Here is a 14,041-nt window from a genome sequence, read left to right on the forward strand (position 1 = left end):
GGGGTTCTGGCTGCTGGGTCCTGCCAGCCAGGGTCCCAGCTGCCGGCCCCGCTCAGCCCACTGCCAGTCTGGGGTCATGGCCCTGCTCACATACAGTGGGTACTTACCTTCTCCCTGGTTCTGGTCCATTCTCTTCCTCTCTCTCTGCACTGAGCTGAGGGTGGGGGTGCACAGAGCACAGGACTGGGGGTGAAGTAGCAGGCTGGAGGTTGGGGTGCAGGGTCTGGCCAGGAGCCAGAATGAGGGAGGGGGCTCAGGGTTGGGTGTGGAGCACTTTCCTGGGCAGCTCCCACTTGGTGCAATGGGTGCAGGTGGGAATGTAGAGGGGGATGCAGAAGCTCCCGTTTGGTGCTTAGGGTGGGGGATGCGGATGTGGGGGGGTGCAAGACTCAGGGCAAGGTGTGTGAGAGGAGGGTGCAGGAGTCAGGGCAGAGAGCTGGAAGTGTGTCAAGTGGGTGCAGGAGTGAGGGAATGGGGTTTAGGGGGCTGGGTATGTGTGGGGGGTGCCAGAGTCAAGGCTGGGATCTTGGGGGGAGTGCAAGGGGCTGGGGTGTGGGCTAGGATCAGGGGGGCACTCCCAACCCCCTGCCCTGAGCAGTTCAAGGCAGGGGGCTGGAGGGATACACCCTGATTCCATACACCCCTTCCCCAAGGCCCCGTTCCTGCCTCTTCTCTACCTCCTTCCCTGTCTGAGCAGCAAGGGCGCTGGGGCTCCTCTTCTCTTCTCCCTTGCAAGGGCCATTGGCAGCAGGGAGAGAGAGGAGGCAGGGCACGACACAGCACACTGGGGGAAAGGTGGGGGAGGGGGAAGCTTGGCTGCCAGCGGAGCCTGCCCTACAGTAGCAGCTGGCAGGACCAAGCTTGCTTCTGCCCCCTGCCACCACCAGAGAGAGAGTGGGGGACAGGCAGGAGAAAAACAGGCTGGGACGGGCAGAATTTTTAATGGCACACTGCTGCCTGCCAGGGTCCCATCCATCGGCCCCCATCAGCCCGCTTCCGGGGTTCAGCAGTGGGCTGAGCAGGGCCAGTGGCGGCCGCAATGTGCCATTAAAAATTGGATTGCATGCCATCTTTAGCACGCATGCCATAGGTTGCTGACCCCTAGTCTAGACACACCAGTTAATCTGTTCCTATCAGCAGAACTCCACTGAGCAGGGAAGGGAAAGAGAGGGAAAGGGAAAAGAGAGACTCAGAGGGAAGGGGAAGATAAATGGGGAGAGAAAGCCATGGGAAAGAGCTAGTAGAGAGGTCAAGACTTTGGGGATAAGCACATTGTCAGAGACTAAAGAGGAGAAGGGAAGTGAAAAAAAAACAGCAATGAGAGAAGAGAAAGATGAAGAAAAAAGGGCAGATGAAAATACAGAGAGCAAGAGAAAGGACAAAAACATGTGAGCCATGGCAATTTGCCATGAGTAAGGCTATGATTTAATCACAGAGGTTGCAGAAGTCACAGAATCCATGACTTTTAGTGACCTCTGTGACTTCAGTCTGTGGTGGTCAGAAGCTGCAGGGTTCCCTGCCATGCACAGGGGCAGGAGCTGCAGGGCACCCCCAGCACCTCTGAAGGCCCCCGGAGATCCAAGGTGCTACAGGCAGAAGGGGAACCCTCAAAGCCGCTGCAAGCAACAGAGAAAACCCCCCCCAGCTCCCAGCGGTGGGAGGTGGACTCCCCTGCTCCCAGCCCCCCATGGGTAGTGGAGGATCCTGGAGCTGCAGGTGGCAGGGATATCCTGCAGCCCCCAGCTGCTGCAGGCAACTCCTAGCCCCTGCACAGCTGCCCTGCTTCAGGTGGTATGGGGACCCATAGATCCTCATTTTGTCAGGGATACTTTTACGAAAAGTCATGGACAGGTCACAGCATCCGTGTATTTTTCTTTTTTGCCCGTGACCTGTCCATGACTTTTATTAAAAATATCCATGATAAAATCTTAGCTTTAGCCATGAGCACTAGGGAATGGCATAGGGATCTATGCCCAGCTATTTAACAAAAATTCCTAGTTCTCAGTTCAGAAATCAGTGGTTTTCTTCCAATTATTTTATGTATAACCCTCCAGCAGTGCAAGAAGATGCGCTCTGCTTAATTTTAGTTTGCTGTGAGTAATAGTTCTTCCAAGACCTGAACTCAAGTGTTTGCAACTGTAAGAGGAGGCGAAAGTGCCTTTCAAATATTTTGTTTTTAGTCTATTTTAAGCAAATCATTCAACAGATCACTAGACAGAAGATTTTCTTACTGGTTATGAGTACATACAAGGCTGAAAAGCAAGTTGGTGTTGGACTGGTTGGCTCCTTCCCCCAAAGCTGAGATTGAACTGCATTACATACCAACAATGCAAGTGGATAAGGCTGATCCCGAGGTGATTCTAAGCCACAGCAAATATGATTCATGATTCCTTATTCACCAAACTCAAGTAGGCAAGTGAATTTATCAAGTGTTATCTTAGTTTTATTTATATATTAATATACAATTAATTGCAGAACATAATGTAATTGTGTATATGCAATTGTAATTTAATATGTATAAAATAGAATTGATTTCTATTAAATTATATTCTTTTATATTAAACTCATATGAAATGTTTTCCAGTTCTTCTTAAATAACCATCTCAGTATTCAGTTTGAGAAAGATTTTAGTTACAACTCTGCTTCTGATGAAGGGACAGTTAGGAGAACCACACTATTCAGTTCATGGTGTTCCTTGAAATGACTGTACATCACCTCAAAATGCTTGAAAGTCAACATAATTTCATATCTTTTGTGACACTACAGTATAAACAAAAGGTGATAAGCCTTGCAGGATATAAGGGTAGTTTCACCTTTTGAATTTGGAGGAGCACGAAGAACTGGAGTTTGCAATTTGATACTAAAGCAGAAGTATGAACTAACCATTTAGACACTGCATTTCAAAAAAGATCAAATTTCAGATCAGTAGCCTGTAAAATAGCTAACAGAGTACTAGTACCCTTTGGCCTTGAAAAACATTACTATGGTGACTTCAAAGCAATCAATTACGCATACATATTCCACAACAGGTTAGGTCAATTACTGTAGAATTTTCAAAAGCACACAAGTGATGTAGAAGCCTAAGCTCCAATTTCAAAAGTGACAATCCATAGGTGCATTTGTGTTAACCGTGTTGGTCCCATATTATTAGAGACATGGGAGTGAGGTAATATCTTTTACTGAACCAACTTCCATTGGTGAGAGAGAAAAACTTCTGAGCTTACACAGAACTTGGTCCAATAAAAAATATTACCTCACCCACCTCGTCTCTAACTCTGAGGAGCCAAAGTCCATGGGACTTCGCCTCCTAAGCCTCTATGTCACTTTTGAAATTGAGACATAAGGCTTGTACAAAGTGATATAATGCACTCTACCAGGATTAGATTTCTAAAGTGTACTGATGTGATATGTATTACTTGGTTAGTGTAGTGTACTTGCTGGTGGGCGCTAAAGGTTCTCTACTGCAGTGGTCCTCAAAGCCAGTCCACCGCTTATTCAGGGAAAGTCCCTGGCGGGTTGGGCTGGTTTGTTTACCTGCCACGTCCACAGGTTCAGCTGTTCACGGCTCCCACTGGCCCCGGTTCACCGCTCCAAGTCAATGGGGGCTGCAGGAAGGGCAGCCAGCACATCCCTTGGCCCGCAACACTTCCCACAGCCCCCATTGGCCTGGAGCCAGTGGGAGCCAGGATCGGCCGCACCTGTGGACGCGGCAGGTAAACAAACCAGCCCAGCCACCAGGGGCTTTCCCTGAACAAGCGGTGGACTGGCCTTGAGAAACACTGCTCTACTGCACAGAACTAGAGTAAAGTGTGCTATGGAACTTTTAGTGCACACCAGCAGAATCTACAAAAGACCAAGTAATGAGCAGCATGTTAGTGTGCTTCAGAAAAGACACCCAAGAAGATCGCATTAGTGCACTCTGTAGACACTCCCTTAGAGGCTTTTGAAAAAAAAAAATTCCCATAATCACTAGAGCTTATCTCCAAAAAACACTACTTTTTTTTGTGAACTGCTTTTTATACAAAAAATCAATCATAGCCAATAATAAATTTCTAGGCATCAAATACTGAAAAAATCACTGTAAAGAAAGATATTTGGAGTGTATTTGCCAGTATCAGAGAGTAGCCAAACAGGTGACAGTTGTTCTCTTTTAACCTGTTTTACTAGGGAGAGAAATAGCTTTCAAATCCATTCGACTAAAGTAGCGTTTCCCGAACTTGGGACACCGCTTGTTTAGGGAACTGCAGGAAGTGGCACGGGCCGAGGGATGTACTGGCCACTACCTCCAGTGGCCCCCATTGGCCTGGTGCAGTGAACCACAGCCAGTGGGAGCTGCTATAGGCAAGTAAACAAACTGGCCCGGCCCGCCAGGGGCTTTCCCTACACAAGCGGCATCCCAAGTTTGGGAAACACTGGACTAAAGGATTTTGGATACTTTGGTAGCTAACCAGATTCCTGACTGCAGTTCATCTCTCCTTTGTTAAACTAAATTAGCAAACATTTCATCTTCAGTTCAAACACTAATTTAATATTGCAATAGCATATCAATTGTTTGTAGAAAATTAAATTAAAGATAAATTACAGTGACAAAGTGGCAGATTTAAGATAAGAAAACTCAGAATTAAGGCTTTCACTTTGTCCCTAACCTACAATACTGTTTTGTTATTGCAAGGAACTATATATTTTTACTTCAGTTGTGCAAGTTACTGCAGAACATATGAGTTACAGATAGCGAAGGTTTAAACCATGAAATTGTGGCTTTTGTCTTTTTCAATCAGGCCAGCAACATCAAAAATAAAACAATGGCATTTGTGAGTATTTTTTTTTGGACAGGATAGAAGAGAAAAAATAATTTTCACTATGGTCCGTATCTAGTCTGGTAATCTTCTTGATCAGACAAAATGCAAACAGTAATACAATTCTTTCACAGATGTAACAGGTTTCTTAAAAGTGCTTAGACTATTGTTTTCATAATGAAAAGGAACATAACCATATTTAGAAGCATAATATACCATTTCTGTGACAAAAGTTCAAGAGCTGCCTTCAAACTTCAGCTCCTCAAGAATAGGTTTTGGTTTCTGATTAAAAGGATGTACTGTTTACAGTTCCTTTGCACTCAACAGTGGCTGGTTACTAAGTTGCCCTACAAATGATCAGTTGAGCAATCCTAATAACACTCACAATACAAGAACAAGATGATACCCAATTAAATTTAAAGGCAATAAATATAAAGCTGAAAGAATGTTGTTTCAATGCACGCTATATGCAGGATTAAACCATGGAACTCATTACCACAAGATTACTGCACAATAGCAGGGGCAGCGATGAATGAGGTGGAATAAAGGTCATTTGGGAATGGGAGATGTTGGTGAAAGACTGAACTCTTGGGGCATGGACTGTCTTTTTTTCCTCTGTGTTTCTACAGTGCCTAACATAACAGGATCCTGGTCCATGGTGCTACGGTAATAAAAAAATTCCCCAGGATCTCCCACCTGGAGCTGCTAATATCTGAACTGCCTTGTGAAATATATTCTGTATTTTTTAGGGGGAAAAGAAGATGAAGCAATAAGTTAATGGCGTAAGAAAAAAAACTGTTAGAACACCAGGATGCATCTGAAAATCAAAAATAAAAAGGCATTTAAGATTATATGAACTTTCCCTCAATTACACATTTTATACATTAAAGTTAAGATAGAAGAGGCTCATCCTTTTATTTAAAGTTTAACCTTGTGGATTTATACCACAATTACATGTCCCCAGAGCTCCCACTCAATTCCATGAGAATTTACACAAACATTATGTTAGTGAGCATGGTACCAATACCTAGATACAGTAACTGGAATACAAAAAGAGGCCTCTGAAATATAACAAGCAGGACAGTTTATTTCTGTATATCCTGAGTATTTTTTACAGCTCTCCAGGAACAAATCTCATCCAAATCAAAGAGGAGAAGAAGCTGAAGTTGAGCAATTATTTGTATGTTAGCAGGCAAAACTATCCCACCCTTCCCTCACCTGAAAAATTATCTGTTAATTGTCTAAGTACCAACACCCAAAAGAGCTGCACAGTAATTTTAGGGGATGAATTCAATGTGTCTCAGATCCCATGTTGAGAATGCAGCACTAGCCGATTTTAACAAGTCAGGCATTCCCCCTCCACCAGTGTTTTCCCTGTGAACTGAGCATAAAATTCTACACTGTCCTGAGAGACTTTTCATAAGATAAGTGAATATTAGCTACATAATATAACTTTTTTAATCTATTTTTTAATCTGGAATGGATCTCTAGGGAAAGAGGTCAGCCTACTTTACCTACCTCTGATGATCTCGATAATCCATCAATATGGATAATATCAGTTTTACTGGCCAGATGGGAGGAAACAATTACTAGATATTTGTGTGAGCAACAGGAAATAGAGATGGATATAACTGTGAAAACTGCATAAGGATGCATGCAGTTCTAGGGGTGGAAAAATCTTGAAAGGATATACATTTGCAAGATGACCCCTCAACTCGGTTTCTTTTAATTTTGCTAAAAGTGCATCCAGGAAGGGTTCAGAAGATATCATTTTAGAGAGATTCAGAGTCCAGAGGGCTGATCTAAAGAGGCTGAGGGCTGCGTTTCATGTAGGGTAGTGTTGTGTATAGAGGACAAGGAAAAGTCCCTAAAGAATTAACTAATCTAGCTCTGATAATCTAAGAACTACATACAATAGAACTATCGAAAAGGCACTAATGGTCTGTAGCACAAATCCAGAAACAATAAGATGCTCCCTGTATATTATCTGCAACAACAGAACTGAGGGTTACATTTTCTTTTCCCCTGCTTGTAATTATATTGACTGCGTGAATACTTTACTTGTGTTAACCTAAAGGTGTAATAACTGTTTCCTCAAGCCTAGTCAATAAGGTTTGCATTGTCAGTATCAATGAATTATAAAGTTCATCATATAAGTCTGGTAGGCTGATCTATTTCCCTTGCTGACCAACTGATATATAAGACTGTCTCCCGAAATTTTTCAAATTTTTCTGAAAAGAAAATATGAAGAGCTTATTTACGCACTGATTTTCTGCTACTATGAATTCTGTTTGGACTAACTTCTTAATAATCTTGTGGGTTTACAACAGAGTCAGTCAATGGAGCCAAATTATCTATATTAATCAGCATTCCAAAACTGTCTCCAGTAGGTGAATAATGCATAAAGTTTGGCTAGAACATTGGAGCTTCAAATTTCAAATGAAGCATAGATCAAATCTCATCAGGTCTGCTGGTAGTTAATGGTCATTGTGCAGCAGTGTTTGGGATCCTCACTCCTTTTTTAAAAGCTTGAACCTCTTATAACAAAACCCTAAAGGGACTGAATCCAGCGCCTCTTGACTCTAAAAGCATGAGCCTTTAGTGCTTGACCTAATAGACTGAGTCCATTAGCTTGGAGGTAGCAGCCAAATCAAGTCTCCATGTTTGGTCTAGCCACCATAGGGGGATAGAGAGAGATGCTGTTACCATGTGTTACAGGATAACACCATGAAACTTCACTTACAAATTTATTACACACATTTAACCATTACTTCCTCAAACAATGAATGAGACCCAATTTTATTTAAATTGTAACATTTATGTTTGTCAATATATTGTTTCCAAGGACATTGATTCCATATTTTTACCTAATTTGTTTTCATTGTTTGAGGATCTTTCCTTCTCATTAGACATTTTAAATATATAATGCTATTTTAAAAGATTAATGCTATAGAAAGTTTGCAGAGAAAAAATAATAAAAATGAGTTATTTAAAATGTAAGAAAAAGGTCTTTAAAAAGATACAGTAATACTAAGACTACCATAAACCTACAGTAATGGAATGCTGAGAAGCTTTATATTTTTCATATTGTGAACAAACAAGGGGACCAGGTTCCTTGACATTCTGACTGTTTTTATCCTCTCTTTTTGAACATAACAGGAAAAATACTGAAAGGCTAAAAAGAGTACAAAAATAGTTTTAATGCAAATTAAATAATTTATCAATACATTTTGCCATAAAATAGGTTTAAGACAATTCAATAATAAAACTCATAGTTGTGCAACAGTAAGACAACAGACCAAATTCTGCTCAGTTACACTTGTGCAGTCTTTTGCAAGTAGTGCAGTTACAAGTGAAGCTGTACAGAACTCGGCCCAGTAATATCAAGGAAAGATTTGATAGCTTTTATAAGAATTCAGCCACACTATAGAAAGGCTACAACTGAAAGGAGAATCCATAGTTTCTATTACTATTTAGTTTAGACGTTCAGCCAGAAAGTGGGAATTGATGAGTTCTCATAGTAGTTGTGCTTTAACTATTAACAAAGAAGCAAACAAATATTTGTTAGTAAATAGTCACATTATTGGATAACTGTGGAAACAGTCATTTTTTTCACCACCAAATGAGGCATTAGCTATAAATGAGAAATACAGAATAAATGAAAAATAGCAAATCATGTTTTATGGCCACTGTTTTTAAATATTTTACTTAACATACTTTAAACAGCCGTTTACTGCTTTACACTTTGCCAAAACAAATACTAGGAAGTTAACAAAATTGATCATCTTTTCAAATTGTTACCTCAACGATATCTGAGTTGGTTCTGCTCTCATGGGGTTCATTGTATTCTGTGTATTTGAGTAGAACTTTGTCCATATCAGTGCTGGCATACTGAAAGAGTTTGTTAGAGCTGTTAAAAATGATGAGTGCTATTTCACAGTCACAGAGCACACTAAGTTCGTATGCCTTCTTCATTAATCCAAATTTCCTCTTCGTAAAGGTCACCTACACAAGAAAGAAGAGTAGAGGTTTTTCAAATGACAGAACAAAATTTTGAATGGCTATAATTAACACATTAAAATGGAGTGTCAGTTGAGAGCTGGCACTTCAAAATCCCTGTAACAAGACATTTACTTTAAGCATGCAAGCAAGTTTAATGTTCACTGTGAATTCTCATTTCTCCTACTCAAATATACAGTCACAACATTAACATAGTGTTATACAAGTGAAATAGAAGTTGGTGGGGCCAGTACCTTCTACAAAAAACTTAACTATACAAGAGCCAAACTCTATTAATTGTAATCAATAAAATTAGTCAAAACTGCTAAATGGATCTGTCCCCAGAAACAGGGGAGCCCAGATATATTGAGAGGGTCACACTTGGTGAGCTCTTTATAACTGATCCATGCAGTGTCATTATCTACTTACCCCTCATTGTCACTGAAAATTAAGATTTTAATTAGGGCTGTCAGTTAACTATAGTTAAACTCACACAATTAGCTCAAAAAAATTAACAGAATAAAATACAAATGTTTTCCTACATTTTCAAAGATATTGATTTCTTTTAAAACAGAATACAAAGTGTACAGTGCTTACTTTATACTATTTTATTACAAATATTTTCACTGGAAAAATGATAAAGAAATAGTATTTTTCAATTCACCTCATACAAGTACTGTAGTGCAATCTATTGTGAAAGTGTAACTTACAAATAGATTTTTTTTGTTACATAACTGCACACAAAAACAAAAAGTCCACTCAGTCCTATCTCCTGTTCAGCCAATCGTTAAGACAAACAAATTTGTTTACATTGATGGGAGATACTGCTGTCTGCTTCTTATTTACAATGTCACCTGAAAGTGAGAACAGGTATTTGCATGACACTTTTGTAGCCAGCGCTGCAAGGTATTTACGTGCCAGATATGCTAAACATTCGTATGTCCTTCATGCTTCAGCCACCATTCCGGAGGACATGCTTCCATGCTGATGATGTTCATTAAAAAAAAAATAGTGTGTTAATGAAATTTGTGACTGAACTCACTGGGGGAGAGTTGTATGTTCCCTGCTCTGTTTTGCACACATTCTGCCATATATTTCATGTTATAGCAGTCTTGGATGATGACATGTTGTTTATGAACACTGTCACGGCAGAACTGACAAAATGCAAAGAAGGTACCAAAGTGAGATCTAAAAATAGCAACATCACTGGACCCAAGGTTTAAGAATCTGAAGTGCTGTCCAAAATCTGAGAGGGACAAGGTATGGAGCATGCTTTTAGAAGTCTTAAAAGAGCAACACTCAGATGCAGAAACTACAGAACACGAACCACCAAAAAAAGAAAATCAACCTTCTTCTGGTGGCATCTGACTCAGATGATGAAAATGAACGTGTATCAGTCCGCTCTGCTTTGGATCACCATCAAACAGTACCCGTCATCAGCATGGATGCATATCCTCTGGAATGGTGGTTAAAGCATAAAGGGACATATGAATTTTTAGTACATCTGGCATGTAAATATCTTGCTACACTGACTACAACAGTGCCATACAAACACCTGTTCTCACTTTCAGGTGACACTGTAAACAAGAAGCGGGCACCATTATCTCCTGCAAATGTAACCAAACTTGTTTGTCTGAGTGACTGGCTGAAGTAAGACAGACTTGTAGGCTCTAAACTTTTACATTGTTTAATTTTTGAATGCAGTTATTGTTTTGTACATAATTCAACATTTCTAATTTCAACTTTCATGATAAAGAGATTGCACTACAGTACTTATATTAGGTGACCTGAAAATACTATTGCTTTTGTATTTTACAGTGCAAATATTTGTAATAAAAAATAAAGTGAGCACTGTACACTTTGCATTGTGTTGTAACTGAAAACATTTGAAAACGTAGAAAACATCCAAAAATATTTAAATAAATGATATTCTACTATTGTTTAAGAGTGCGATTAATCGTGATTAATGTTTTTAATTGCTTAATAGCCCTAATTTTAATATATATTATGGAAAAGCATAGAAAGCACAACAAAAGTTGACAAGATCAAATGCCTCTATGCCGATTTTTATATTTAAATACTCTAAAATACATTCACTTTCTTTGTTCAGTATTTCTTACTGAGTTATTTTAGAATGGGAACTGCAAGCACTTTGATAAGTAGACAGGCAAAATGTTCTCATTTCATGGTAGCTTTAGTGTAAGTTCCTCTATACCCTCAGCTATTTTGGAACAGCAATTCCCTTCACTCAAAGAAACAGATATACAGACAGTAACCATTTACTAGGGGAACCTTGAATTACGGAACAGCTATGCTGCAGTATATTAGGATAGGAACCCTTTTTATATCACAGGTCAGATACTTATGAGGTAAAATGCTCAAGTAAGCTTTAATCCTAGATTTACAAAATACAAAAGGAAAATTCTTGGTACATTAATGCTCTATAAAAAACATCAATGTCTTCACATAGTCTGGTGTATTATAGGTAGTTGGAAGACAAGAGCAAGACAACCACTACCAAAACTAATACAGCTCCTAATCTGGATATTCTTGAATTGAGGACCAGTGACTTAGTTTTATCTCCAGTCTTAAGAGAATTCAGTGATCAAGGACTCAAGCGAAGGAAAGTCACTTATAAACATTGGTCTTTCTCCCTTCTTACTAATCTAAGAGCTATTCTCTACTATTGCCTCACCTCAGACTGTGCTCCCCATTACAATTAAACTTAATAGATACATTTTGTAATATGTTTTTGTTATGCCACATATTGAAGTTACTTTGTCAAGAGCATCCTAAATTTAATCTACCATATCAAACTCATTTTATGTATACATTTCTACAGCACATTTACAGTTGCACAGGAGTATTATTTCTTGGACTGGAACTGCACATTGGCCCCAAATGCACTCATTGCACAATTATGATTTTGGGAAATGGAAAGTAATTCTTTTTACCAGCTGCTCTTTTGTTTTGTTTTGTTTTTTAATCCTGAGCAGCAAGTGTCATCTGTCTCATCCTCTTTTTAACTCTTGGTAGAGTTAAACAGACTGATAACTTTAAGGCTAGAAACATGAAAAAAACAAGATGACAAATTTCACCACTAAAATCTTAACGTGCGTCGTACAAAACTATTTAGGAAATACTAAACTGTCAAACAGTTATATTACAAATGTATGTTTCCACATGTTTTTGTTTTGGATACATTTTCTAGGACAATTTTCAGTAAAGTATCTCTAAACATCTCTAAGCATCATTTTTAGTGGATGAGAACAAGTAACTACAGGATTGAAAAATTCTCCTCCAACCATGCTGAAAATGTATATCAGCAAAATAAAAAACATTTTTAAACAATAAGGTATACATTCTCAGAGTTGAACCTCGTCAACCAAAATACATAGCTTTCTTTAGTTTCAGTCTTGGGCAACTTTAAGAATATATTTTTCATCAGTGGAAATTCATTGCTCACTTTCTCTTCCTTGAATTTTTTCAATAAACCATAAATGTGTTAAAAAAGCAAGATTTACCAAGTCTATCAAGTGCTCTGAAGAAATACTCCCACACTATATCATATTCCTCAGTACATTACGTAAATCAGCCATACTGGGTCAGACCACTTGTTCACCTAGCCCACTATCCTGTCTCTGACAGTGGCCAATGCCATATACTTCAGAGTGAATGAACAGAACAGGGCAATTTTTTGAGTACTTCTGCCATGTTAAGAGTTTACAGACTCCACTTTGTATCTATAAATTGCTAAGTTTCGACTAACCGACTGTCACACGGTAGCTGGCTAGAAGGGCAAAAACATGAAACAGTATCCAATACTTTTGGTTTGCCAATGTTAATTGAAGTCTCAATCCTAGATTAATACAAATTCAGCTTGCCAACCTATACTCATTCTCCCTAAATCAGCTCCCACATTCTGAACACTAATGAACTTGCCCTCAGACCACCACTTGAAGATGAAGCAGTTACACTAAGGTAGATTTTTTTTAACCTAATGGACAGATCTGCCAAAAGTAATTTAACTCATTGTAAAGTATTTTACCAAATGAAATGTTATCATGTACCATTTTATTACTCAGGCACCTGAAATTTTAGCTAAAATTCAGAAACAACAAACAGAACTTCTGGGCTTCCAAATGATACCGTGATCAAACACTCAACACAAACAATTGCTCGAGAATGAAGGAACTCTCCAAATAATTTTGTAATTTAAAATAAAATGTATTTCATTTAAATTAGATCACACAAAGAATATAAGATTAAATATTTCAAACAGCAGTTGGCTTCATGTGAATTTACTTCAAAAAGACATTTTTCTTTTCAGATGTTCCAGAAGAAATTAGGCACAATTATAAAATCTTTGCTTATATATTTTACACAAGCTTGCCCTTCACTTTTAAAGTGAAGCAACTCTGCTCTTGAGAAGCCTGGTCATTTCCCCTAGGTTGTTCCCCTCCTCCCCCCCATCTCAGTGAAAAATAAAAGTATGTTCAAATCCCCAAACCCATGAACAAGAAAGAAGGACACCTAAACATCTCCCTTATTACAAGCCAATAAGGAAGCTAAGAATGCTGGGTAAAATTTTCAGAAGTGCCTAAAAGCCCATTTTAAAAAAAGTAACTTAAGCACTTATGAGCCTGGGTTTTAGGATATTAAGTGCCTCAATCACTTCCGAAAATGGGCTTTAGAAACTTTTACCCACTCAACACTGCAGCCCCTTATTGCAATACCGGTATACTAAGCCAATTTTGGGGATTACTTCATAGCCTTGAACCAAAGACACAAATTGTGCAAATGCAATAGGCATTTTTACAAAAGTGTAACAACTAATTTATAAATTATGCATATTCAACTACCAATATGATGATATACATCATAAGAAAAAAAATCTTACTTACATATCACATAGCTGCTGTATTGTGATTTGAATGAGTGACTGCAGAGTTATAATGATTTTGCTATGAAATGGCCTCCCTTCTGCCGTGGCCCAAAAGCCTTGGTCAACTCATCTAGGTGCTCCTCCACCTTATTTTCCCTCATCTGTAACATAGAGATAACTGACTGCCTTACACGACTGTTGTGATTCACAGATTCTAAGGCCAGAAAGGACCACTGGGCTCATCTAGTTTGTTCTGTGGAACACAGACCAGAAGACTTCTTTGAATTAATTGTTTGAACTAGAGCAGACCTTTTGGAAAAACAATCAGTACTGATACATACATACACATTGTCAGACAAAA

General features: G+C 39.1%; 1 protein-coding gene across 1 annotated transcript in view; it reads right to left on the bottom strand.

Moving 5' to 3' along the window:
- Positions 1 to 14,041, bottom strand: part of MEF2A (myocyte enhancer factor 2A) — a 170,114-nt gene that overhangs the window by 77,218 nt on the left and 78,855 nt on the right. Inside the window, 1 exon segment of the mRNA XM_030576754.1 lies at positions 8,598 to 8,801. Within this exon segment, the coding sequence (XP_030432614.1) occupies positions 8,598 to 8,801 (204 nt within the window).

Source organism: Gopherus evgoodei, chromosome 10 (genome assembly GCF_007399415.2).
Source record: "Gopherus evgoodei ecotype Sinaloan lineage chromosome 10, rGopEvg1_v1.p, whole genome shotgun sequence".
NCBI lineage: Eukaryota > Metazoa > Chordata > Testudines > Testudinidae > Gopherus > Gopherus evgoodei.